The sequence below is a fragment of the Antechinus flavipes genome, chromosome 5, assembly GCF_016432865.1.
Source record: "Antechinus flavipes isolate AdamAnt ecotype Samford, QLD, Australia chromosome 5, AdamAnt_v2, whole genome shotgun sequence".
NCBI lineage: Eukaryota > Metazoa > Chordata > Mammalia > Dasyuromorphia > Dasyuridae > Antechinus > Antechinus flavipes.
This window is the reverse complement of record NC_067402.1, coordinates 289,139,669-289,167,072: the sequence shown is the minus strand read 5'-3', so window position 1 is coordinate 289,167,072 and position 27,404 is coordinate 289,139,669. Positions and strand designations below refer to the sequence as shown.

The following is a 27,404-nucleotide window of genomic DNA, read 5'->3' as shown; positions in this document are numbered from 1 at the left end:
TTCATGCAGATCAGCACTTTGCTAATTAATTCTGATGTGGGGGGTGGGGGGAAGAGTTAGAAAAGGAGACAGAATGGGAAGGGGTTCCTGCAAGATGAGCATCCCATTGGGATCCCTCTCCTTGCCTTGCCCAGTGAGGCTCACCTGGGGGGAGCGAGCCTTGCACACGGCCCAGTTCGGTCCAGCGTGGGCTGTGAGAGGTGGGGGAAGAGCTGGGTCTCCTGCCTCTGTCGGGGCTGGGGGGCAGTGGTGGTGCAGGCAGTGACAGGCTTCCAGCCCTGTTCTTTGTTGGCTGCAGCTGTGCCCTCATCAGTCAAGCCTAGAATTGGGCCAGCTCCCAAGGGAGCTGTCCACTCAGTGGACTGGATGTAAAGCTGGGCGTCAGGCCTGTCATCAGGGCTGCCTCTGTGCACACTCCCCTGCTGTGGCTATCCTGGGGCCCCGGACGTCCAGGCTGTCACTGCTTCATGGACACAGAGTACAACAGTCCTGCCCCAGAAACAGCCAGCAGGCTGCTCAGGGATGGCCACCTGGTTGCCACCTACAGTGTCTGTGAGAGTGCTGAGGAAACGGAGCTCAAAGCGGACATTTTAAATGGACCTCAAAAAAGACTAATTTACCTATTCTGAGATTCTGGAGACCTTTAGAGAGATGTAGAACATCAGAGCTGGGAGGAAGCTTAGAACAGGGGATGTCAGAGCTGGGAGGGAGCTTAGAACAGGATGTCAGAGCTGGGAGGGAACCAAAAACAGGGGATGTCAGAGCTGGGAGGGAGCTTAGAACAGGGGATGTCAGAGCTGGGAGGGAGCTTAGAACAGGGGATGTCAGAGCTGGGAGGGAGCTTAGAACAGGGGATGTCAGGGCTGGGAGGGAGCTTAGAACAGGGGATGTCAGAACTGGGAGCTTAGAACAAGGGGTGTCAGAGCTGGAGGGAGCTTAGAACAGGGGATGTCAGGGCTGGCAGGGACCAACATCATCTAATCCAATCACTTCTTTCTCTGGAAGACCAAACTGAAACCTAGAGAGACAAGACACTATAATCCCCCAAATTAAAAATGGGGCTGCATTATACTTGAGAGGTCATTTTTTAATTGAAAAAAAGAACAATGTTTTAAAGTAGGGAGTTCTTAATATGGGGTCTACAGATGCCCTGGGGGTCTATGAAGGAAAAATAACACCTTTATTTCAATATAATAATTGCTTTCCACTGTAACCAAATGTATTTTACTGTGCATTTAGAACAGTTCTGAGAAGTCCAGCAGACACAAAAGAATCCCTATCCTGACAGGAAGGCACAAGTGGTAACACCAGTTCACAGCCTCAGAGGTGAACCACGGTCCTGCCAGGACAGAAGGCTCTGTCCTTCTAAAAAGTATTCCTGATTTTTGTCCACCTGCATTTCTGATTTCCTTCACAGGCTAATTGTGCACTATTTCAAAGTCCGATTCTTCTTCTGCAGCAAAATAACTGTTTAGGCATGTAAAATTATATTGTATTTAACTTATACTTCAACATATTTAACATGTATTGGTCAACCTGCCATCTGAGGGAGGGGGTGGGAGGAAGGAGGGAAAAAATTGGAACAAAAGGTTTTGTAATTGTCAATGCTGAAAAATTACCCATGTATATAACTTGCAAATAAAAAACTATAATTAAAAAAATTTTTTTTAAAGAAAAAGAAAAGCATTCCTGTGGGAAAAGGGGGGTGCTGGGTAAGGATGCTAGGACTACATTTCCTTTTCTAGGCAGCCAGTGTCTGAGAAAAAAGATCATATGGAGGCTGCTCTGGGAGAAATAGGGTCTTTGGTGGAGAAAGGGATCACAGGGAGACTTCCCCTGGGGCTTCAGGAGTGGAGCCTATGGGAGCCAAGTTCCCAGGACAGCTGCCTTCAAGCTGCAGGACCATCATCGTGTGCTGGGTCAGCTGCTCTTCCCCCTGCCCCCAGCTTCTGAAAACACGTCCCCTGACTACGAGCAAGTAGGATAATGTAATTCACTTTCTAGGACATGCATATCTGTCTGTGATCCCATTTAACTCCTGACGCAGGTTTCCTATCTACACTGGATAGAAGTGGGAAGAGAAAGATACAGGTCAAGGAAGTGGCCCCGGGCCCCCCGGGCAGGCCCCACCGGGGACCTATTGGTCAGCTGTCCCTCTACTCCAGCTGCTTGGACAAACCCCTTGGAGGTTGTGAGCCAGGCCTGACAAAGAGCTGCCTGCGGCTCTGAGGGCTGGGACTGAGGAGCCAGCCCCAGAAATTTTTGTCTGGCCAGAACGGCCCTCGGGTGGACAAGCTGGGGGGGGGGGGGAAAAGCAGAAATACTGACGACAGAGGCAGAGCACAATTTGTCTCAAAATATTTAATTCCTTGGGTTTTTTGGGAAAGTTACATGCCTGCTTCCCTCCCGTCTCCCAGCCCATCCCTCTCGCCCCACAACAAGCAGTAACACACACATACAAGGACACACAAGGTCAATGGACTATTGCACTGGAAGGTCTGAGCAGGTACCTTCTTCGGCCGAGAAGTCTGGCTCCCTTCCTGCCTCGTCCTTAGGACCTCTTACAGAGAGGCATGCCCACCAAAAAGGGCCAGGTACCCCCCCCCCCCCCCCGTCATCCCCCAGACCCACTCCTAGAGCGGAGACAAAGCATCCTCTTCCATCCCAGCCCCTGCCGGCCTCAAACTCTCCAACACATAGAAAAATAAACATCACGTGGCCTTCTGGCACCATAAACTGTAAGAACAGCTGTCTTGAAATTGTCTTTTTTTTTCTTTCCATTTTCTAGAAAATTTATTGTGCTACATTAGCAGAAATATGAGCAAAGTCCCCGTCGGAGTGCCCCAGGGTGGTCCACGTGACAATGGCTGGGGTGGCACAGCGAGCAGCCGGAGGGCCCGAGCCCCCTCACAGGACCCCTAGACCATTCTCCACTGGCCGGCTCTCTGGGCTGCAGCCCCCAAGCCACTGCCCGGGGCTGGACATCTCAAGGGATCTGTACACATTTATTTTATGTATATGCTTCTAACCCTCAAGCTCAGCCACGATCAGTCTCCAGAAAAGAGCAGCTGAAAGGAGGATGCTGGGAAACAAGCGGGAGCGTGCCCAGCCTGGCTCCCCGGCTCTTCGGAGATTCTTCGTAGAAGATAGAATTAGTCTCTGTGCTTCCTGTGTCCGCGCCGCCAGCCCCCAGAACAAAGGGCGCAGCCTCCTGTCTCCAGGAGGGCAAGGGCACGGCCCCTCCTCCTCCTGCTTCTGCACGCATCTCAGTCTCTAGCCCAGCGGGCACCGAGCGCCAGACGCCGCCCAACCCTTCCCTGCTCGCGCCTCCCACCCCCGCTGGCTGGTACCAGAGCACTTTCATTTGGCACAGCAGACCCCTCAAGAAAGCCCTGGGGGTCGGTCACTCGCTGCCCGAGGAGGGTGGTACAGAGCGAGGGAGAGAGGCCTGAGAACATGTCTGTAACACTGTTCCCCCGACCTGGATCAGAACATAAAATGGCGACCGGATCCAGAGCCTGGAAAAAATGGTCAGCAGGGCTTACTCTTTAAAAACAAGGATATATACATATATATACATACACATATATGTACACACACATACACATCTATCTACGTACCTATGTATAAACCATACCGTAACTGGTCAAAGTAAGACACAGGACGCTAACGGCATCCCCATGCTTCCACTTCCTGCGCCGGGGTGCGAGGCTGGCCGGGAGGGAATCCCCAGACGGGCTGCCCACCCAGGTCAGACGCCCTCCAGCCCGGGTTCCCCTAGGGGACGCAGGCGAGTGGGTCACCGTCACCCCATGGGGCAAGGCCAGCGCCCACAGTCTCACCCGTGGTTTTGCCATCGGGTTTGGTAAAAGTTTTTAGAGTGACGTTCCCTGGAATCTGACAGGTCACTTTCAATAAAGCAAAGGGTTAAGGGTGACAACTGTGTCCGTCGTCTCGGTTTTCTTCCAATACATGCACCTTTCCTTCCTTCTTCCCATCTGAGAGAATGGCCTTCCCACGTGTCCAAGGGTCTCTGAAGGGTCTCACGGGTACAAGCTACTCAAAAGGGCGAGCACCGGCTACAAAAGCCAAGGAGACAGACGGCTTTGCCTTCACGCCCACGGCAGCCCGAAGACGAGGGGGCGGAAGGCTAGGCCACCTTGGGACAGAAGGGTCTTGGTGACTTACAAAACTGCCCCCAGCCTTCTGACCTGCGAGCTTCTCTTCTCTCCCAGTCTGTCCATCTCGAGCAGCCTGGGTCCCTCCCCTCGCACTTTTCCCACGGCTGGCCAAGAAGACGGCCGCCAGAGGAGATCGTGCCGAGAACCCGCGTCCACAGCTCCTGGCAGAGAGGGCAAGGCCCCCTCACTGATCACGAGACAAGGACCACACACGCTCCGTCCAACCAGCGTCCCTAGACCGCTAACCCCGGCTTGCTTCCAAGGGAGAGGCTCGGTGTTTTGGACAAGCCCCAACCTCCGCACCACCTAGAAAGAAAATTCCTTCCTCCCCAGTCTCTGAAACCTCTGCAATTGGTCACAGCAGGCGCGCCGGACCGGTGCGTGCAGTCTTGGGCGGCAGACACCTCGCTCTGACAGTCGCAGGCTCTCCGGCTCCACTGGCCACGGCAACGATGATTGGCGGTAACATCTAAGTCGGTGGTGATTCCTAAGCCCGACTGTCTCAGCTTCCCCATCTTCCCCTACGACCGTGCTCGGTTCTGGTTCTACCACAGGCCCAAAGGACACACTCACAGGCCCCGACGCCAGGCTGAGCTATGCGTGCTGACGGATTGTCCCCCTCCAAGGAGGAAGGAAAAGTAGCCTCTCCTCCTGCACAAAGTCCTTCCCCTTTTCCTGGGTGGAGCTGGACAAGAGAGACATCCTACCTGGCTACACACCCCGCTACCTGATGGGATGTGAGGGCAGGAAAAACCAGGGACCATTCTGAGATGCCACAGAGAGGCAGCTTTGTTAGCCCAGATCTAAAATGGAAGGAAAGTCAAAGAGAGAGTGAGCACTCAGTGAAAGGAGGCTGTACACTCCAGAGGGTCCCCTTTCCAATCCGAGTGGGATGTCCAAGGGCAGAAAGTTGCACCCCCGTCACCCATGTCAAGAGAGTCCCTTCACTCCTCACCAGCGAGGAGTCCTGCCCCCCAGAGTCAGGGGTTCCCAAGTCCTCCAGATGCACTCTCCAGGACCCCCGTGGGCAGAAGAGCCCTGGCCCAAGCCAGGCTGGGAGCAGCGGACTTCCTGCTAGCTGTGGCGAGCCCCAAAGCCTCCCCACACACTCGCTCGGCAGAGATGTCTAACACGGAAGGGGTGGTGCTTACAAGGGTCCGTATTTCGTCTCATACTTGGAGACGATGCTCTTGCATTTGCCCACTTCCTTGCGCAGCTCCGCGACCTCGGTTCTGAGCGCCGTGTTCTCCTTCTCCAGGAAAGCAGCGCGGATGGTGATCTGGTTCTCCTTCAGCCTGCGGGCGTCCCGGGAACGCTTTGCGGCCACGTTGTTCTTCTTCCGGCGCGTCCAGTATTTTTCATCCTGGGTGAAATGTTTGAGAGATCTTAATGGTCTCCAGCAGGGAAGGAGCCGTCCCCCTTCCTCTGCTCCACGCCTCTGCAGGCCCCTAGCCAGGGCATGGCATCAAGGCAGAAAGGCCCGAAAGCACCTGGGCTACCGGGGGAAGGCACTGAGACTTAGCTACCTCGCCAAGGGTCAGCAGCGAGCCGCAGCCTGACCTGGGGCCTCGGGCTCCAGATCCAGGATTGTGTCCATTGAGCGACACATGTATAAGATGGTGCTTCTCTTCAGGGACCTCCGTGCTCTAAGAGAGCTCGACTGGCCCGGGGGCTGCCAGGGGGCTCCGGCCACTACTCTAAGGGCCGAGTCTAAGCTAAGGGAGCTCTGGCCTGCTGGTTATTAGAGAAGCGAGGCACAGAATCAGGCAGGCCATGTGAGGAAGGGACAGTGGACCAGGAGCTGGACCAGCGGCGTGCTAATGCCATCTCTGCCGCTAACTTGACCTAGCAAGTCACGTGAGTCAAGACTCTGGAAGGGGCCAGACAACACGATCTCCAAGGTCGAGGGTGAGCCGTCTGCCCGAGGCCCAGAGCGGAGCGGGAAGTCTGCTGACCCGTCCCTCGGCCTTTCTCAGGTTTTTGCCTGATGGAGTGCCCGTCACTGATGACCTCTACTCCAGTGTGTCTATAAAGTGGGAGGGCCCTTCCAGCTACCAACGAGCATCCCTTTATCCCTCAGAGGCTACCGTGCTCACACGACAGACCGAGACCAGCCAGCCACCAGGGCCCATGACGGAGACCCAATTACCTTCTGCTCATCAGGGACAAAGACCTTCTTGGCCTTTTTGATCATTGGCTGTGGTTTCAGGTCCTCTTCGGCAAACTTGTGCTTTCGAGGGTTGAAGAGTTCCCCCCCTGGCACGCTGGAGAGGACCAGGTCTGCAGGGTCAGGGTTAAAGTTCACATCAACCTCCACACAGTTGGGGTCAATGGGGCTGGGGGTCTCCCTTTCATTTTCCACAGAAGATTCTGAAAAAGACACATGAGGAAGGACTCGATCAATCCTACAGATGTAGGAAACTCCTGGCAGACCAAAGATGCAGATTTATCTTCAGCTACCTATCTCCCCACTCCTAAATACAGAATACCTTCCTTTTTCAAAAAGGCAATCATCCTGGCTCTGGCAGAACACAAACTATCGCACAGACCGCCGCTACTCGAACACGGCCCAATCACCAGCAGCGCCACAAGGCACAAGGAGTTAGAGGGCTGCATCATGTGACACTTTCCGTAACGGAACAAGCTGAAGTCAACGTAGCCCTGAACTTCCCTCTGTTCTGGGAAGCCGGGCTCGGCAAGCGGTCTGTGAGCAGGCCAGGACTTGGCACCAGCTTGGTCTCCGACGCCCTCATTTGGGAGCAGACTGCTCCCGGGGTGCTCCCAGCACATTCCTAAGCTCAGACGTGCAAGTCTAGAAAACGTGGCGGTGAGGGGCAGGAATGGCTCCGGGATGTGACATGTCTTGTGGGAAGTAGGACTGCCACGGAGAAATGTTTTACGGGCTGGCACACGCCTCCGGGGCACCAGTTAAAAATCAGGGTTGAAAGTTACAGGCCAGCACAAGGCAGGGCTTCCTCCCTCTCACAGGACAGACTCTCCAAGCCCAGCCTCCTCCTCCAACGACAATCCCTGACTCAGGGGCATCTGGCCCCATGAGCTGCCACCTCCTGCCTGGGCCCATTTCACTGGCAGGCGGCTCTCACCAAGAGAAGCTTCTTCCCAATCCCCAATCTCAGCTGGCTTGCTCTGCCAGTTGGGATTCAGTCAGACTGGGGCCCTCCGAGGTGCCTGACTCTGGGTGCGCTTTTAGCCGTCCCTGCTAGCTGCTAAGGACGCCGCCACCTTCGTCCGAGCCTCCAGAGCCACTGCCCTGCAGAGCGTCTACTACAACTTCAAGACATCACTCACTTCTCTCTGGGACTGGACATTCAGCCAGCTTCAACCCAACGCTACTGCTGTCTAGCTCATCTTTCTCCACATCTTTCTTAAGAACAGCACAAGAAACTCGTGTCAAAAATTCTACTGAAATCACACAAACTGGTATTGTCCTGATCTACTAGTTTAGGAGTCCTGTCAAAAAAGAAAATGGGTCAGTCTGGTATACCCTGGACTTGGCCTGTCCTTGTGATCACTACTTCCTTTTCCTAACCACCACAAACCATCCCTTTAATAACACATGCTAGGATTTTCCAGATTTAATGATGCTAACTGGCCTTCAGTTTGCAGTTCCATTCTCATTTACTCCCTCCCTCTCTCTCTCTCTCTCTCTCTCTCTCTTTTTGGAAAACTGGGACATCAGACCTGCATCTTCTCTTCTCCAAGATTTTTCTAAACTCAGGGAGTGAGGTTCCTTGTTACAGAAATGATTTAAGCAGATACCAGATGACTACTTGTCAGATGTTCCAGTAGGATTTTCTTAACTCAAGCATTTATTAGCTACCGACTATGTGCCAGGCACTGTGCTAGGGAAGGGCAAAACAAAGAACGGTCCCTGCCCACGAAGAGCTTCCATTCTATTGAGTGAAAAAATTTTGTACATTGAAAAATAAATACAAAGTAGGTTCAAAGGAAATCGATGTGGGAGACTGGAGGAGGCCTCCCCGCCAAACTCTGAGAATTCATGGTACGAAGTAGAAGCACCAATGCTTGCCTAGCCCAGCATTCCTATCAATGGGTCTAAGCAAAGCCACTTTTTCCAAGTCTGAAGCAGCTTCCCACACTTAGAAGGGGCTCACTTCTAAATGAGATAAAGAATCATGAAGGTACCACAAATGGGAGGGGAACACTTCCAAATGTGCTTGTTTTCAGAGGACATGCTTAATGTTTGTTGACTGACTGTGAAATTGGGAATATTTTATGCCTGTTTATGGCCCCTGCTCATCCAATGTCTCTGCAAACATGCCTCATGAGGATCAAGAGTGAGACCCCAGTGAAACTGAATGACAGCGTGTTTTTTGGTTGTTTTTTTTTTTTTTTTTTTTTTTTACTAAGCAAAGGCTCAGGGTGGTTCTGCTTTTCCTATATTGTTCTGGCCATCTGTAGAGCTATCAACCAACAGAAAGACTTCCATAGGGCCTAGGCGGCTACTATTTTTATCCTTGTTGGAAGAGAGATCACTCTGAAGGGTGTGAAGACGTATGAGAAGAGACTTCTCCTAATTGCAAAGCTCTCTTAGGATCTTCTAGGTGGAAAAAAAAATTAATAAGTAGACACAGATGTTTAAAGATGTGGGGTCGGGTCCCCCTTTTCAGATGGGTCACACCCATTACCAACCTGTGCTGGAGGCGGTCTCTGAGGGCTGAAAGACCATGGTAGATGACGACGATGGGGAAGCTGTGGAAGAGCTAGCTGACTCCTTCCCCTCCAGCTCAGTCACAGGCAGCAGTGCGTTCTGGATCAGGTGAGTAGGGCTGGCTGGGATCCCATTCTCCAGCAGAAACTCATCCAGGTCCATGTACTCAAGGTGGAAGGATTCACCATCGTATGGGATGGTTTTGTCCCAGATTGGGGGCATGAGGGAGGCAGACACAGCCATGGTGCTAGCAGCGGCCGCTTCATCTTCATCGAGTTTCTCCTTTTCTTTCTCTTTATCTATAGACAGAAAGTTCATCGAATAAAACAACTCAGTCATAGAGAGGATACATCCTAGGGTTTCTCCCTATCCTATGACCCCATCCAAAAGATATTCACATCCAACATCCCGGCTGACCCTCCCACCCCATTCCACTGCTGCCCAGTGCAAAGAGACCCCCCTGAGCACCACATCTCCTAGGCTATAAGCGAGAGAGAACAAGGACACCTTGTGTTGTAGCTTTGACTCTTCTATTGCCTAGATCAATGTTCTATACACAGAACGAGCTAAAGAAAGTCTCTGCTGAGCTGAACTGAATGATGGAGCTTTCCTGAATGCCACCTCCATCCCCACGGCAGGAGTCGATAACATCGGAGTAGTCTACAAATCTAGTTGGAGTGGTCTTGGAATAAACAGTGAATTGGGGGGGGGGGGAGACGACGAAGGAATGAGAAATTTTGAGACACTCAAGCTAAGAGAGAGGAAATGAAGATTCCCTAAGGGCAAAGTGCTTTGACAATAAAACAGAATTTTCTCCACCCTCCCTGACTCTATCCTAGCAGCTGCTATGTGGGGAAGGCTCAGTTTAAAATGGTCCAAATAGCCTCATGCCCATGAAGAGAAGGTGGAATTTGTTTACAAACTTTTAAAGTTAGCACTCAGTTCAAATTCTTTTGAATCTAGATCAATTATGAAAGAGGGAAGTTCCAAAGAAGGGACCTTGTAATCAGGCCGGGAGGCTGAAGGCAGAGCTGGGACGAGGAGGAGAAAGCCTCAATCAGGGATGGAAGAGAGAAGCTCCATAGTGATTTGAATCACAAAGTGAGTCCAAAGCCAGGCCAGCAGTTCGATGAGTGTCAGAAATAAGAGACTGTGGGTGACCCCATCCTTTCAGATTCCCAAGTGCACCATCTCAGCCTCAACTGTCTCCACCCCCATACACGGCCAATTGCTAAGATTTCTCTGGCCTGTCCTCACTGGCCTCTCCTCCCTTTCTGGCCTTTTCATATTCCTTCTCCTCATGAAGTCTGTTATAATCTAACTAGCCCGACCAAAGTCCTGTTTGTGACTCGCCATTTCTGGCTACCAGCTGTTTGCTCAGATATGTGCCAGATCTGGAACACTTCTACCTTCTAGAATCCCTAGCTCCTTTTAGAGCCCAGCTCAGGGCCACCTCCTGGGACCTCATCAACATTAGCATTCCCTCCTTGAATTCTTTTTGCTTATTTATCTGCACATGTGATGTATGTAATTCCCCAAGCAAAAGTAAACTCCTCGAGGAAAGGGACCAAACATTGTTTTTTTGTCTTGATTTCCAGCAATCATGTCAGCGTTTAGTACACAGCAGGTGTTTAATACATGTTTCTTGCATTGAGGGAAGAAATAGGTACAAAATCAGGCAAAAAAAGAGGCAAAATTATGGAAAATTCTCAATAGGTTTTAAGATCCGAGGGAGAGAATTCTGAATTGAATCCTCTAATGAAAGGGGAAAACAAATGAGATTACACTGGAAATAAAACTGGCTCCTGATGACCCAGACAACACACAGCAGGAAAACAAATCTGTTGGCTTGGTGTATACTGGCTTAGCAAGTGAGATGGGTGGAGGTTCGTGCAAAGACTTTGGTAGTGATCTCCAAGCGGAGGTCATTTAACTTCCTTCTCTGCTGAGTCAGTCTGAAGAATACATATGGAGGGCAAAACCCTGCCCACAGACTGCTCAGAGGGGCCACTAGCCCACCAGCAGGTAAGTCACCTGAGCCACAGGAAGGGCCAGTGCTGGCCTAGACCAAGTTCAGACTTGCAGGAGGGGTAAAGAAATGGATGAGAAAGAAGTTAAGATCAAAGGGGATGATTTCCCAACTAAGTACAGAAGGTCCCAAGCCACCAGTTCAGGGCTAGGGCCTCCCTTCCAGCTCTACATCCTTGTATTCTAGGCTGGCCATCCGGGAGGTATAGCAGCCCACAGGTCTCCCCCAGAGAACACAGCCCTTCAAGCCCAGGGGCTCTTCCAAGCCTGGCTAATCTCTACCAGCTCATTCAAAGTCAGGACAGCAAGCTACTAGATACAGTCTTAACGAGGGATGATGAATATTATTATTAATATCATTATTGGCTCACGACCATCTCTGTCAGGAGAAAAAGGACAACTGGAAAGCCTCTTCAGTTGTTTTGCAACCCTAACCAGGACGTCCATTCCAGGGTCTCAGCTGGGGCCCCAGCCTCCAGAAAACAAACAAAAGCAGTTCCGGGACCATTTAGCGTAGAGATAAAAGGAAGAGCTGGCTTCACCTGACAAGCTGGGGGTATTTATAATTCCGGAGTGACAGCCAAGAGAGAGCGAGGTCAACACAGGAGAAGTGGAAAGAACGTTCACCCCTTTCACTCCCACATTTCTGAATCACATTTAGAGTCTGGGAAGCCTAAATCTGAAACGCATCTCAAAGGACCTGACCTCCCCCCTTGCTGCAGAGGGTCTCTGCTGCCAACCCAACTTTCTATCCTATAGAACAGCCTTTGGAGGGGCAGTGGAGAACCCACTCAGGGCAACAAGGAACAGTGTCTCGGCCTCAGAAGAGCACTTCACTTTGGGGGCAAATTCCCACAATTCAGCCCCTACAGACAAAAGCTGTCCCCCGACCTTTGCCCTTCTTCCCTGCCTCTCACCACTGTCAACAGTTGAGATTTTATTCTGTGTAGGACAGCAGTCAGGCAGTGGAGATACAAAGACGTGGAAGACATCATTCTTTCAGTCAATCCATAAACATTTACTAAGCTCCTACTATGTGTTAGGAACAGGGATAAAAAGAGGTAAATGAAACTATTCTCTGCTGAAACAACATTCTCCTGATCGCTTCCATCAAAAATTTCCAATTTCCTTCAACATGGATGTATACGTACCAAGAAAATGGAAGACCCATGCCTAAGTTGGCCACCCTCTGGCTTCCCAGCTCCAATATCCTGCCTCCCCTCCAAGCTGACATCATTCCTCTATTCACTATCCTTCCCTCACCTCCCTTCTAAGAACCCTCCCCATGACTCTCATTTACCCACATCCTCCTCCCCCCACCAGACTCCCCCATTTTAGTTCCCACTCAATGATCCTTCTACTCACTCCACCACTATCCTCACTGACCACTAATTCTCACCTCCCCTCACTGACCTCCCACCCACAAACCACCTCTATGGCATCTGCCCCCCTCCCCATCACCCTGCAGCTGGGGGCAAGTCACTTAAACTCTCAAAATGGGCACAGAATGGCGCCGAGCTCCTACGGAGGCCATGAGGACCTCAGAAAAACACCAGGTAGAGGTAATCCTGAAGAGCACAGAACCATAAGCTATTCTTATCTCCCAGGCCTGGGAAACCAGGGAATGTAGGGAAGCGCTCTGCAAACCTCAAGGTGCCTGCCACACAGGTGAGAGCCATTGGCCGAGCCCTGCCCACCTGGCCTCCCTTGGCCCCGATACCCAGAGAGGCTCCACTGGGGGGACTCCCCTCCATGGGGGTCTCCAGCCACCTCACAACACCAGCTCAGCGCCAGGCCTGCCCCCTCCTCACTGCCCCTCCCATTTACACCCACCCCTCTCACTTCCACACTACTCTTCCCCGTCCGGACCTCCCCCCGACCCTCCCTCCACATCCTCCTCCCAGTGTTGCGGTCCCTCACTGATCCCTAGGCAGCTGACCATCCCCCTCCTCTCCCTTGCTCCCTTCCTTCCCGTCCTTCAAGGGTCTCTCCCCACAACTGATCTCCTTCCCTGGCGATTCCTCTCCACCTCTCCCTCTCCCCTCCGATGCTTCCTGGCTCCTCCTCCTCCTCCTATCCTCCCCTCCCCTAATGATCCCACTCCTCTCCACCCCTCTCCCCTTCCTCCAATTTCTTCCCCCCCCCCCCCCGCCACCGCCCCGCATCCCATCTCTCTACGCCCTCCTCCCCATGGGTCTTCTCTAACACCAGTTTTCTGCACCCCTTTCCCCAAAGATCCCAACCCCCTCCATCCCCTCCCCCACAGGTTACCCTCCCCCTCCCCTCCGCGCAGGCGTATTACCGCCCCTCCCCGCCCCGCCCCCCTCCCCTCACCGAGCCTCGCCTCGCGCGGCGGGTTCTCCATCAGCTTCTTCAGCACCAGGGGGAAGGAACCCGGTGGGCCCCGCTCTGCCGCCGCCTCCCTCCCCGACCCCGCCTCGGCCTCCAGCGGAGGCTTCTTCTCGGGCCCGCTGCTGTCGGACATGGTAGCCCGCGCCGAGCTCGGCTGCAGCTCCTGGCCGAGAACGCCGTGAGAAGTCGCCGCTGCTGCCGTGAGGCTCCACTGCGCAGACGCAGACAGCCCCTCTCCCCTCCCCCGGCTCCCCGAGCGCTCGGGCAAATTCATTATTCAGAAGGCGAACCCCCCAGGCCCGCGGCCCGGCCTCGTGATGGGCCCGCCCCCGGAGGGAGGAGCGAAAGCCGCTGGGCGCTCCGATTGGCGTGGCGGCCGGGGGGGCCGCAAGGCACGTGCGAGGCCGGGTGAGCGGTGCCTCCGGAGGTCCCGCCTCCGAATCCTGATTGGGTCCCGCAGACGCGGGTGTCGCCAGCTGTTGCTTTCTCAGTTCCTCGGGTCCCTCCCCTCCCGCGCTCTCCTCTCCTCACCCACTCCCTTGTCTAAACCTCCGCCCTCCTAACCCTCTCGCCCCGCCGCGACAGGCGAGCCGCTCGGGCGGGGCGGAGGGGGAAGAGTCGGCGCTCTGGCCGAGAGCCAATCAGCGAGCCCGCCGTGCGGAGAGACGCCCGGTTGGGTCACGTGGAGCCGCAGCTGTCCTCAGGAACGCGGGTGGGGGGAGCGAAAGAATCAGGAGTAGCCAATGGAAGGTGGAGGCGGAGCCGTGGAGCTCGTGGCGCTGCACGTGCACGAGGGGGCGGGGCGGGGCTGGAGGCAGGGTTGAGGAGAGGGGCGGAGGAACGAACGACACCCACGTGTTCCCAGCCTGGGGGGCTGTGCCCGGCCCCGCCCCGAGGTAGAAGCGGAGGTAGAGGCGGTGGGGTCCCTTTCCTCCTGCCTTGCGTGCACTGCGCGTGCTCGATTCCGGGAGGGCTAAGCTCAGCCGAAGTGCAAAATTAATAATAATAATTATTAATCATTATAACCGAGAACATTAATAATAGTCGCTACCTTTTATTGCGCTTTAAGGATTGCAAAGCACTCCCCATAGATCATCCCATTTAATCCTCTCCATCATCCTGCTATTCTCCCCATTTCACAGATGAGGTTGCGTCTCAGTCATTGTTAATATCGTGCTGTCTTTCCCCAGGGGAAGCTACAATTATCAGCAGGTCCAGTCTCCTGCTGGACACCTCCACTTCCGTGTCCCTCTGACCACGTGGAATGCAAACTTTTTTATTTCTTTGGAGCCCGCCATCACTCCCTCCCCGCGCTTCACTCACCATACATCCCCAGCTCTCCCTCTAGCAATCCAATCCAGTGATCCAATAAGCCACGACTTAGCCACCATGTCTCTGAACCTTGTTGTCACTGCCTTTCACGCGATCTCTGCCCCAATTCCGAGTCTATCGGCGAAGCGCCCTTTTGTCTCTATCCTAACCATCACACACTTGCCAGGTTAATATCCCTAAACCGAATCTGACCGTGTGAAAGCCTGCGTCTGCCACTCACAAGTCTGTAGTGGCTCTGTGGCTTCTCAAAAGCAAAAAAAGCCAGGCCCTTAGAGCCTTCCACAATCCCTCCCCGTCTTGTCCTCTGCTGTTGGCAAAGCTGGCTTACTTCCTGTTACCCAGCTTACATGCTTTTGTGCTGGTGGCTTCCCGTGTCTGGAAAGCATCTCTCCCTTATGGCCACCTCTTAGAACCTCAGATCTTCTTCCAAGCCCACATATATGTACCAAGTTCACTTGAAAGCAAGGCCCGTGAACCCTTGTACCAACATCTAGCACCAGACCCAGCCACCTGAGTGGGTGCAATGTGTAAGAGCCCTTCCCACAAAAGAACAAATACTAGAAATCTGGCCGTAGTGAGGCAATGGGGCTCTAAAAGGCCTGCAAAGAAACCTGGGACTCATACCGGAATTGTAATCGGGGATGGGGTTTTATATTTGAAAAGGAAACCTCTGAACTTTGCCCCTTCATGTTTATGTCCCCCATGAGATGTAAGCTTCTTAAGGGCAGGGACTGGATTTCTTTTTGCCTGGATTTGTATTCTCAGGTTGGCACAATGCCTGACACATAATACAAAGGTGTAATCAAGGGGGGAGGATTGGAATGGGAGATACTTGCTAGATGAAATGAGGGGAGATTCACAATCTGGAACTTCTGTAAAATCTAATTAATCAGGGAATCAAACTAGGGAATCAGGAGAGGGACTTGCACACATCAGGATAGGAAATAAAAGGCTACCTTTGCAGTTTCGAAAGTGTGTTCAGGGGCGGCTAGGTGGTGCACTAGCGCTAAAGTCAAGAGGACCTGAGTTCAAATTTGACCTCAGACACTTAACACTTCCTAGATGTGTGACCCTGGGCAAGTCACTTAACTCCAATTGCCTCAGCAATTGTGTGTACACATACTGGAAAGTGTAAACACCTTATCTGGCAAGAATGTAAAATAAAATCCTTCCAGGATTCATTAATGTCAATAAAGTTCTTGGTCAGATATTTTGTTTCTTACCAACATGGAACGCCACAATGTAAAAAAAAAAAAAAAAAAAGATAAGGCATCTGAAGGGCAATAGGGCAGTTCATGGCCTACGCTAGGTTGGCAGCAGGCAATATTAGCCCCAAGGTTAACTTGTAGCAAGAGCCGGCTGAACACACATGATATAGGAAATACAAAGTTGCAAAGGGAGGTGCCCCTGTGGGGTGGTAAGAATGAAGGCAGAGTACCAGGTAGATTCTCCCCAGAGGACTATGGGAGAACTTGGCCAAGCCTGCTGCCCACGAGAATGTTGACTATCGTTAACTGCCCAAGATGGGCTGTGCCTTTTTTTCAGAAGACAGCATGGAGGAGGGAGGAGTTGGAGGAAGCACTCAACCTGGACGGGACGGCTCTGGCACCCAGAGCCTTTGTCCTGAGCCTGACGGATCCAAGTTGGCTTTGGCCTTCTCCCGTGGCTTTCTGGGTCTCAAACCCAGGTGCTTTGCTTCTAAGTCCCTCTGTGCTCTTCTCCCAGAAAGTAGGACCAAGTCTTATCAAGTGGATGCTCTGGAGGAGAGACAAAAAGAGGGCCTGACCAGAGGCAGGAAATCTGGGTTCAAATCTCTCGGGTGTTGTTAGTCTGAGCTACTCACTTTAAATCTGCATCCCGGTCACATCTGTTAAAAAGGGGAACATTTACATACTGTTTGTACTGCCTGGCTCACAGGCTGCTTCTCAGACTGCTCTTACATTACTGGTATTTTTCACCTCAGGGTGTTGCCACCCCATAAAGATGGAGCCAAGAACCTGATAATCAGAATATTTGAGAGTTGGAAAGCCCTTTAGAAACAGAACAGAGTGCCTTGGCTGGAAGTCACCTCCATGACCATAGGAGAGAGAAACAGACATCAAAGGCAGAGAGAGGAGGAGAGGCAGAGATTCAGAGACACAGAGAGAAATACAGAGAAAGAGACAGAGAGAAAAGATAGAGGCATGGAGATATAGATATAGAGAGAGACAGGGGAGTGGGGGGAAGATAGCTACTTTAAGGCGGGGGTCCTCAAACTACGGCCCGCGGGCCAGATGTGGCAGCTGAGGACATTTATCCCCCTCACCCAGGGCTATGAAGTTTCTTTATTTAAAGGCCCACAAAACAAAGTTTTTGTTTTTACTATAGTCTGGTCCTCTAACAATCTGAGGGACAGTGAACTGGCCCCCTATTTAAAAAGTTTGAGGACCTCTGCTAAAGGTTCTGTGCCGGGCACTATTCTCAGTACTGGAGATCCAAATACAAAACAGTAGCTGCCCTCTCAAGCTTAAATGAGTATGGGACTTCCTAGGGAACTGTGGGTAAATCCCTTGCCCTGCTTGAGCCACAGCTTCCTCCCCTCGAAAATAGGGGATCAGATTTGGTCTCTAAGGGCTCCAATCCTACCAATCCTGGGCTTCCGTGAATTGTTCCACTTATCAGTGATCCCTCCAACACCCAGATAGGGAATTCAGTTGATCAGGGGATGATCTGGACAGTGAATGTGGCGGCTGTTAGCAGGCCTAAGCTACCATCATGAAGCCTGGCTGATTGTTTATTTGTGGCATTATTATTAAGGAGTGCTGGTGGAGTTTTCAATCATTTTAATGGCATGGGGGTTAGTGTCCAATTACATTACAATTAGCTGCTGATGGCATCCAGGTCTCCCGGTGATGGGCTAAGCATCCTCCAGCCCTGCATTCTACTCCCTCCTGAATGGAGACAAAACCAGGAAATAGGCTTCTCTAGGTAATAATAATACCAACCCTGCTATGATAATCAAGCTTCCATTTGGCAGTGGAGGCAGCCAATTACCTAGGGCCTCTGCACATACAGAAAACGATGCTTTGCCCACAGTAGGGAGCTTGGAAAATATTTGTAGAAAATGTTAGTGGGAGGATCCACAAATTAAAACTTCTCTTGTTCCAAGCCTTAGGCGTTCAGCCCGCTGCAGCATTAAACAAAAATCAGTCTATTTGCTTTACCCTGGAAACACAGACAAAGAGCCAACTGGTTTCTGAGGAGCAAGCCCAGACCATCGCTGCCAGTTCGGGAACCTCCTTAGCCGGTCACTCAACGAATGTTTATTAAAGGGCAACTGTGAACCAGTCCCCAAGGATGCCGGGAGAAAAGTGAGTCTGTGCTTGCCCTCAAGGAGGCTTTCCTAGATACAGAGCTATAAAGGACCTGCAGAAGTCATCTACTCTAACACTTTTATGTTACAGATGAGGAAACTGAGGTACATGGAGTCAAATGACTAAGCACCTCAGGTGACATTTGAACTCAGGTCCTCTGATTCCAAAGCCCCAGTTTTCTGTGTTCCCCTGGGGGTCACATGATCAGTGTTGGAGTGAGAAAGATCTCAATTCAAATCCTGCCTCAGACATTTAAACAGTGTGACCCTGGGCAAGTCACTTCACCCCTTTTGCCTCAGTTTCCCCAGTTTCCCCCTTGTGTAAGATGAACTGGAGAAGGAAATGACTAACCACTCCAGTGTCTGTGCCAAGAAAAGCCCAAATGGGTTTGAATGCAAAGATAAAACCAAACTGGCTCCTAGCCTCAAAAAGTTTATTGAGTGCCTGGCACTGAATATGACGACTCTCGAAGGCTTCCCCTGGGAAAGGGAGCAGCACTGGCTCCCTCTGCCACCAGTTTGCTGTTTTTATTACTTTGGCTGAATCTTGGCTTCAGTTCCGTTCCTTTCTAGGGCTCCAAGTATAGATGGAGTGCTATTCCTTAGGGCTATTTCCAGAAGAGCATAGCCACTCCTAAGTCCCCTGCCCTTACTTGCCTTCTCTCCCTCTTTTACACCCATGAAAACCTCCAGTTTTATCCTGTTCTCCTCCCTGCATGGCTCTGATGGCACTCGCCTGACGGTTCCTGGGTGTGTCATCGTCCATGTCCCTTTCCCCTCCCTATGAATTTCAGGGGAAGTGGAGGAATCCCCCAAGACTCTGTCCTGACCCTTTCTCTTTCTTGCTTCATGTGGTGGGTACCTCAGTAGCTTCCCACAGTTTCTCTTGCCATTGCTGCTCGTGATAGTCAGGGTTGTGCTGGAGCCAGCTCTTACCGGCTCAATAGCCTGCTGCTGAATTGCCGACCTGAACATTTACCCGTGGAATTTGGCAAATGCTCCAAATCAGAGTTTTATTGAGTGTTTTGATTGTCTAGACTGAAGAAAGTGATGGAGGAAATGTTCCTAATACATGTTCAGCTTCAGAATACATGAGCCAGTGGTTAAATATTCACCAAGATTCCCAGGTTTCTAGCCGTAGCCCCATTTCCTTCCCTTATGCCAACCAGACATTTCCATTTGGCTTTCCCATCAGCATGTCCATCTCAATGTGTCTAAAACGGAGAATTCCGTCTTTCCAAATTATCCTATTTCTGTTAAGGACGCCATGTTTCTACTGTCTTATCGTCTACCAATAAACCTCACAGCGTTGGATCCTCCTGGCTTTTTGCTCACTATAAGCACCAACATTTTGTGAATTGGATTCTATCATGTCTCCAATTTGTCCCCCCCCACATGAGGATAGCGATCTCATCACCTTTACTTCATCACCATAACCTCCCAATGGTCTCCATCCAATCCTTCCTCTCCAATAAATTAACAAGTATTGTAAAACAAACACTAAACATTATTAATCTCCTATGCCAGGCATACCACAAACTGGCTAAATTGCCAAGATCCAAGGCTCTGACCACATCAAAATCCTTCAGTGGCTCCCAATTGCCCCTGAAATAAAATTCAAACTCTTGCTCAGCTTTTAAAACACTTTGCAGGCTAATTCACATCCTTTTTTTCCCATTCAGAACATTCTTATTTTTCCAGACTTACTCCCTTTCCAAACTCAACGTTCCCTCTTTTCTCGTTGCCTTTCCCAAGGATGTCCCCATTCTTAGAATGTGTTCCCTCTTCCCTTCCCCATCTTAGAAACAATCCCAAAGTTCTTTCAAGGCTCAGCTCAGGGGCAAAGCCTCCTGGGTAAAGGCTTTCTGGATATCTCTCCAATTTCTTTAAATCATCCTCCTTGTATTTCAAATGTTGTGGAAAGGAATTGAATTCCCCCTTGGATAGGTCTGTCCTTCTTGCCTCCTGAAGAGCAGGGAGAGCAACAAGGCCCTCCTCATCTCTATAGAATATACTTGGAGGCTACCCTGGCTTTGACCTTCTGATAACTGATGCCTAAATTTAGAGCTTAATTCCTTTAGCTTAAGATTTTGCCAGTGCTGCTAAACTACAACTGAGACGCCGTCTTTGTGCAGTGAATGTATAGCCATCATTTCCTTTGGTTTCTCACAATAATGTCCAGAATGGGCTACGCAGGATAAAGGATCATCACCCTCAGTTTACAGGCAGGAAGCTGAAGCTCAGCAAAAGGCAGTGCCAGGTCCAAGGTCACCCGAGGAAAGCAGGTGGCAGACCCTCAGCTCAGACCTACACAAGTGGGTCTGGGATGGGGAAAGCTTAGCATGGTTCGCAATCACTTACACCGGAGTGGTCCTTTCCTGAGAGGAGGTCCTTTCAGAGCTTTTCCTGAGGGGAAAAGGAGGGAGAAAACATGGACGGGGGTCACAACATGAGGTGGGAGGCCAAGCCAAGTTTCATCTCCCTCCCACTTGTGCCTCTGGCCAGCCCCAGGGAGTAGTGTCCCAGAGGAGTGAATCATTGGCAGAGTCAATAGGTGGATTAGAGGTCATGCAAGTCCAAATAGGACTCCTCTCTGCCCTCCCTCTTCTGAGAACATCAGAGTCTCAGAGAATTTGAGTTCAGACTTCAGTTCTGTTCCTTATTGGCTGGATGATCTTGGGGAAGGCACTTTTCTCTGGGCCTCAGTTTCCTCATTTGTAAAATGGAGGACTTGGACTCCGGTAAATACCTTTCCCACGCTCAGATCCTGAGTTTTGGTTTAGTTCTAGACCCAAGGCTTTAAAGAAGACATTAACGAGAAAGACTAAGAAGCAGATCCTAGGAAGACAAGGAGAGCTGGGGACTGTCAATCTCAACAAGCATTTATCGAGTACCTACTATGCGCCACACACTGGACTAAGCACTGGACCAGAATATAAGGAGATTATTTGAAGAAACTGAATGTTTAGAGTGGAGAAGAGAAAACTCAAACAGGGATATGGCAGCCATCTTTGGATATTTGAAGGACTATTCTGTAAAAGTGGGATTGAATTTACAGGATGATAGATCATCGATTTAGAGCTGGGAGGGGCTTTAGAGATCATTGAATCTTACCCTTTCAAATCAAGCCAGCAAACATGTATTAAAATCCGACGAAATGCCAGGTGCTGTGCTAAGTTTTCATTTTACTGAGGCCCAAAGACAATAACAGCCAATATTTACATAGTTCTCTGAGGATTGCAAAACATCGCCCACGTGTTATTTCATCTGATCCTCGTGCCAACCCTGTGAAAACGGTGAGGTCTATTTTATAGGTGTCTGTGATGGGATTTGAACTCAGGTCTTCCTGGCATCAACTCTAATGCTTCACACCGGCTCCATGCTTTCCTGGCAGTAGAATTGGGGGAAATGGCTACAATATATATATAATAGCTTGATATAAAGAAACGTTTTTATCACTAGATAGTGAGTTCCTCGTGGCTTCCAGCAGAGACCAGATGGCCAAATGCCAGCGATGTTTTAGTGGGCATTCTCTGGCTTGGGCTGGATTATACTTCCTCTGAGGCCCTTTCTGCCTCTGGCCTGGCTCCAAGATTCAAGGCTCCCTCCCAAGATTCCCAAGATCCTCAATGCTAGGATTTCCATATCTTTCTGAAACACTCAGTTCCCATTTGGGGTTGCTCTGATCCTTAAGAAGTTTCCTCTTCTCTTAACCTAAACTCAGATCCTTTGCAATTTTCTCCTTGGCTCCCCTCTCCACGCTGGCTTCCTTCCCTCCCTCTGGCTCCTTCCCACTTCTCCGGAAGTGAAGTTCCCCTGGGCCACTGACAGATGTCAGCTTGCTGCTTCCCCACCCGGACCCCAGGCCCCAGGCGCTTCAGGGGCTCATTATCCCCATGCCGGACCCCTACACTTTAGCCAAGCAGGAATTCCCAGCATCCTAGATCTTTCTACCAAGATCCTTTCCTAGGCTTCTTTCTCTCCCCTCTCCTAAAATCACTTTGTGTTTATCTTGTATATAATTCCCTGCCTACACTTGAAATTTCCCACTCCACCCCCAGAATGTAAGCTCCTTGAGGGCAGGCACTGAGGACATAGGTGAGTAGTGGCAAAGGCAATGTTGCCCAGTAGCTAGAGCTCTGAACTTGGGGTCAGGATGCATTTAGTTAAGCCACTTATTGGGTGACGGCCCACTCCCCCATCTTTTTACTTCCTTTTTCTTTTTCTGCACTTATAAAATGGGGATAATAGCAGCACCTATGTCACAGTGTTGGTGTGAGGACCAAATTCATATTGTTGTTATTATTATCTGCTCAAGAGACAGCACGGCATGGGATAGAAAACCGGCCTTTAAGGCAGAGAAAATCGGGCGCTTCTGATCCATGTGGATCACGTGACCCCGGACAAGGCACTGAACTCAATGCTCACAGGCAACTACTTCCTAAGACTATAGTTACCCAGGAGGTAGTGACCTGTGCCACGAGGACGAGTTTCCACATTTGGGGATGCTCTATGGACTGGTTCTCAAAGCTTGATCTGGGGCTCATGGAGGTCCCACAAGGCCAAAGCTATTTCCATGATAACACTAAGACATTTTCCCTTCTCCTATGGTGAATATTGATAACTATAACCCACACAAACAAAAGCTCTTTGTGAGAGGGTTTCCCGATAATTTTAAAAGTATAAAAGGGTCTTCAGACCCAAAAGGTTGAGTTAATTAATCTAGGCCAGTGAAATCATGAATCCAGATCCTGTTTCCTAATGGCTGCTTAATTGAATCGAATTGAGAAGATTAAATAAAAATTCACCGGAAGACCAGGACTGAAGAGAACAGAATGTGGGAAAGCTGATGGAGAAGGGTGACAAAATTAAGGAAACTGGAAGTCCCAGAGTTAGGAAGCTGGCCAAGAAGGGGATTTCTGTGAGGCCGAGAGGGCCCAGTAGTACATTTCTGGCAAGTTGATGGATTAGGTGATTTACTGGGCAGTACTTTTGATCTGGAGCAGGAGGACCTAGGAGTGGGTGGGGAGATCTACAGAAGAGTCTCTCCTTCTCCAAAGGCCTGGCAAATGGACTGAGAGCAGAGTCTGGACTTGGAGATGGAAGCTGGGGAGACATTGGAGAGAGGAAAAAATGCTTGACTCCGTGGGAGGTTCCAGCAGAGGACCCTTTGAACTAGAAAGGGGAGTGACCCCAGGGAGTGCCCAGAAAGCCCGGCTCAGTGCTTTAAACCTATGCCAGGGTAACTGGGGGATGCTTGATAGCACCTGCTCCTTATCTCAGCCACACAAGGCTTTGATCCTCGAGTTCCCTCACCTGGCAGTAAACATCTGGGATGTTTACTCGTCCCCACTGGGAAGACTCAGGGAATGGACTAGGGTGAAAAGGGAGACATCATCGCAGTGGGAAACTTTCCCCTCTTTCCTCCTGTTAGGGGATGGGCAGTAGGAAGTTGACCAAGGCAAGGGAAGAGAGGACTCTGTTAAGAGGAGCTAGATTATCCTTGATGAATAGGGTAGGTCAGCCTAATGCTCAGTATTAATCTTCCCACTTTGAGTTAAAGGGACTTGACTGAATGGGAGAAGGAAGATGTCTGCCATGTCCATTTTAAAGATGGAAAAGATGATCATCATTGCATGACCTCGGACAAATCAGGGTCAGGAGGAATGAGATCTAGATTTGAAGTCAAAAGACTTAGATTTTCCTCATCCATAGAATAAGAAAGTGGGACTAAAAGGCCCTTATGATCAAACATCCTAAGGCACCTCTCAGACTCAGTTTCCTGATTTGCAAAAGAGGAGGTTAGACTAGATGAGTTCTAAAGGTTTTAAACTAAAATACACTCTTCATCTGCCTCTAGAAGATGGGGGTTTCAGCTCCTGGGTTGTTCTGGAATAATCAGAATCTGGGGCCACCACAATGGGCCCCAAGTTGAGACCTTGGCTGCACACGGACTAGCTGCTAAGAATTGTCGGCCTGGGGCTGGCTTTCTACTCAGTCCCAACGTGCTTTTCACGTTCACATTTTAATTCTTACCAGTGGTTTGAGAAGGCTGGGAACAACAAGAAGAAAGGGGCTCCAGGGCCAGGGTGAATCTCATCTCCCCATTCCCACTAATGCTGTTGCCATTTTCTACGTACAGAGCTGCTGGCACATCGTCTCCTGCATTGGAGCGTGAGCTTCCAGAGGCGAGGGTTGGGTACCTTTGACACCTTCCCTTATCTCGTTAAAGTTTAGCACAGTTCTGGGCACGTGAGGGCTTAGCAAATGCTTGTTGACTGACTGACTGACTCTCCCTGTTGGATAGAGGTGGCCATTAGAGTTCAACATGCCAGGTTCTGTGGGATCGGCCATCCTTGGGCCTGTCCAGTCCTAAGAAGGGACACACCGGAGCCTCAGAGGCTTACTAATTGTGTGACCCTAGACAAGTCACTTAATCTGTTTGCCATAGTTTCTCTATGGTTCTCTATAGAACAAGAGGTTTACCCACTGCTAGGTCTCTGCTAGCTTTGATTAAGCCTGTGATTCTAAATTGCCAAGCAGGCCCCCATCTGTATCGGTGGAGAATTTCCTCATCAGAAGTTCCCTAATACAATCCTCCCCCTTCCCGCCATATAATTTATTCACATGCCCCGGATGTTGTTTCCTCCTAAGAGAAAGGAAGCTCTTCTCATCAGACGCACCAAGGAGATTAGAGATCCACTCTCTGTCCCTTCTGTCTCTCTCCCATCCAAAAGGCTGCCTGGTATACAGTAGGCATTTATTGAGCCCATTTTAAAGAGAAGGAAACTAAATCTCAGCCGGCCAAGCACTGAATCACCTGACAGAGCCAGTCAGCAGCCAAAGCCAGCTAGGAAGCTTTGCCTCCTGCCCAGAGCTCAGAGCTCTTTCCCCTAAGGGCAATCATCTCACCCGGGTGCTCTTAAAGGGAGAGCAACTCTTCTGTCTCTCAGTTCTGGGAAAAAGGGGTCTCTGGCAAAGCACTCCAGGAGGTTTGCTCGGTAGCCAACAGGAAATGAGTCTGGATCACTCCTTTAGGTACATACACAGTGCATATCACTGCCTGTGGACATGGTCATTTCTACGTGGACTATGGGAGCCCCTTCTCCTGCCCATTTGGGAGCAGCCTCAGGGACTACAAGCCATCCTCAGGGGAACATCCCGCCAAGTTCCTGCCTGTGTAGCAGCCACATCCTTCTCTTCTGCCCAGAATCTAGCGCCTCAGAGAGCACAAATAGTCCCCGGAACAACTTTCCCAAGAACGCCCTAACCAGCCTCTCCTTGTGGGCTTCCAGGGACAAAGAATCCGGCATCTCCCACTTTGGGCCAGCTCTGCTTGTGAGCAAGGTCCCATTTCAAACTTCCCCAGAATCCTTCACTTGCTCCTCAAGCGGGCTCACTCACGTGGATCTGATGTAAAGGATGGTTTTAGTCCGAGCAATTGGACACAGACCCCGGAATTCACCCCTTGGGATGATTTTTCCTTCTCTACAGTGATGTCTCTGGGTTGGAAAACAGACCTTCCCCTTCCTACTTTCCCCACTTTGTCAATAGCAGCCCCCCAGTTTCAGGTGCCAATCAAATTGACCAATTCTGCCAGTAAAACATCTGGTTCATGTCAGGTGAGAGGCTGGTCCATGGCGGGTTTGTTCCAACTTCCAAGAGTCGTGGGGTGAAACTAGGGACAAGAGCCAGTCGGGTGCAATGGAGGTTAGCCCTCCTGGGGGAAGAGAAGGAACAGTCCCGTCCCACTAGGTGAGGGGTAGAAACCTGGGTACAGGGATTTCAGAGCACGTTTCCCCGCTCTTGGCAAGGAGGCGGTGGGCTACAGGGTCAGAATTCAGGGCCTTTTGACAGACAAGGTCAGTGTTTGGCTCAGCTGGACTTTTCTGTTACAGCTCTGGGGAGCAGCGTGGGATATGACAGAAATGCTCAAACAAATTTGTAAACTTTTTTAAAAATGGAAAGATTGGGCCTAAATGTACAGACTGGGGAGTCAACTGCTAATCAACAAGCATTTATTAAGGACCTACTATGTGCCAGACCTTGTGATAAGTGCTGGAAATACAAAGAAAGGCAAAGACACAGGGCCTGCTCTCAAGGAGCTTACAGTCTAATGGAGGAGACTATATATACATATAGATGTGTGTATGTATATATGTGTAGACATGTACAGGATACATGTACATGGTATATAAAATATATTACATACACACATGTGCACACGCACACACACACACACACACACACACACAGTCCCAAAAGTCTTAGTGCTATTGTAAATCTAAGTAGCAAGGGACAGTAATTAAGCTCGAAGGACCGGGGCACTTTGGGAGTCTGGGCTGGGTTTTCCCACTCGTCTCAGCCAATAATAAGTCCCATTTCTCTGCAGCTGAAGGTTTGCAAAGTGTCTGCCTCCCAGCAGCCCCGTGAGGCAGCCGGGGTACTAGGATAACGTCGCCTTCCAGAGGAAGAGCTGAGACTCAGAGGGGCGCTCACCAGGCCGGGGAGTGTACCATGGGCCCCCTGACCCCAGGAAGCACTTTGGGGGCACTCCCTGGTGTGTCTCAGCTGAGCCAGGGCCTGGGGCTCAGAGAGCCCCGGGCACTGCCCCCTCCCTGCCCGGGGGTCGTCCAGGTCGGGGACCCGTCTCCCGGTGGTGTGGGAGCCAGGGCTGAGGGGGCAGGCCCCTCGGAGCTGGCGCTGGCCCCCGAGGCTGCTTCTCTTCCTCTTCCTGCTCCCGCCCTCCCGCTTGCCCCCTCCCTCAGCCCTGTGTTTGGCTGTGGTTTCCTAGGAACGGGCACTCCAGTCCTTATGGTTGTTACATAACATTTATCCCATCGAGGAGTCGGGCCCATCCAGAGAGCAGGGTGCTGGGCTCGGGTGCCATCAGTGCCTCCCCTTCCCGACTGTCTGCATCCCCGGCCAGAGGCCAGGCCGGGCCCTTTCCCTAGCCTGTCTCCTTCTGGCGACTCCAGTGCCCGTTACGGGCGGAGGGTGATGGCGCCTGCCCCCCTCTCCGAGGCTGCCCCGTGCCAGCGGCCCCAGGTAGCTGGGTACCTCCCCGTGCTGCTTCTCTTCCCTCTTGCCAACTGAGCCGAAGTCAGGTGGGCAGTGCCAAGCAGCCGGGCGGCTCCTGCTCAGCAGCTATGCACCTGGGTACCCGCCCACCTCCTGGCACATGGGCAGCGAGATGCCAGGAGATAAATGGGGGGCACCGGCCAGCCTGGGCTCCCCGGGAGTCCTACCTGTTCTCCGGTCAGCCCAGGGCAAGGAGTGTTCCAGGAGCGACTTCAGTACCTCAGGCATGTCCATGGCAGGACCCACCCCAATCCGCTCACAGCTCGCCATGGCACTCCTAGGGGGGAGCAGCAGAGAGCAGCTCTCGAGAAGCAGCCCAACCAGCCAGAGCCTCAGGGTGACAGGGAGAGGGAGAGGGAGCAGGCAAGGCAGCCAATAAGCCGCA

General features: G+C 51.2%; 1 protein-coding gene across 4 annotated transcripts; it reads right to left on the bottom strand.

Annotated features, from left to right (window-relative positions):
• Positions 1-2,346: 2,346 nt before the first annotated feature.
• On the bottom strand, positions 2,347-27,404 carry TEF (TEF transcription factor, PAR bZIP family member). Of its 4 annotated transcripts, XM_051962188.1 has the most exons (5): positions 27,187-27,404; positions 20,300-20,344; positions 8,856-9,173; positions 6,331-6,551; positions 2,347-5,544 (listed from the first exon to the last, which is right to left on the bottom strand). In XM_051962188.1, exons 1-5 carry the CDS (start codon positions 27,287-27,289, stop codon positions 5,329-5,331), a joined length of 903 nt encoding a protein of 300 aa, XP_051818148.1. In that variant the 5' UTR covers positions 27,290-27,404; the 3' UTR covers positions 2,347-5,328. The 4 variants fall into 4 exon arrangements, with proteins under 4 accessions (XP_051818148.1, XP_051818149.1, XP_051818147.1 ...); XM_051962189.1 differs by lacking the exon at positions 20,300-20,344 and having other exon boundaries at positions 27,187-27,399; XM_051962187.1 differs by lacking the exons at positions 20,300-20,344; positions 27,187-27,404 and adding an exon at positions 13,237-14,259.

What these genes read in the sequence shown, in the direction of transcription:
- TEF (XM_051962187.1), bottom strand. Translation starts at nt 13,528, where the DNA reads ATGAATTTGCCCGAGCGCTCGGGGAGCCGGGGGAGGGGAGAGGGGCTG. An exon ending in GCCGCGCGAGGCGAGGCTCG is followed by an intron (nt 9,174 to 13,236) that starts GTGAGGGGAGGG and finishes TTCTGTCTATAG; the next exon opens with ATAAAGAGAAAGAAAAGGAG. An exon ending in TTGTCCCTGATGAGCAGAAG is followed by an intron (nt 5,545 to 6,330) that starts GTAATTGGGTCT and finishes CATTTCACCCAG; the next exon opens with GATGAAAAATACTGGACGCG.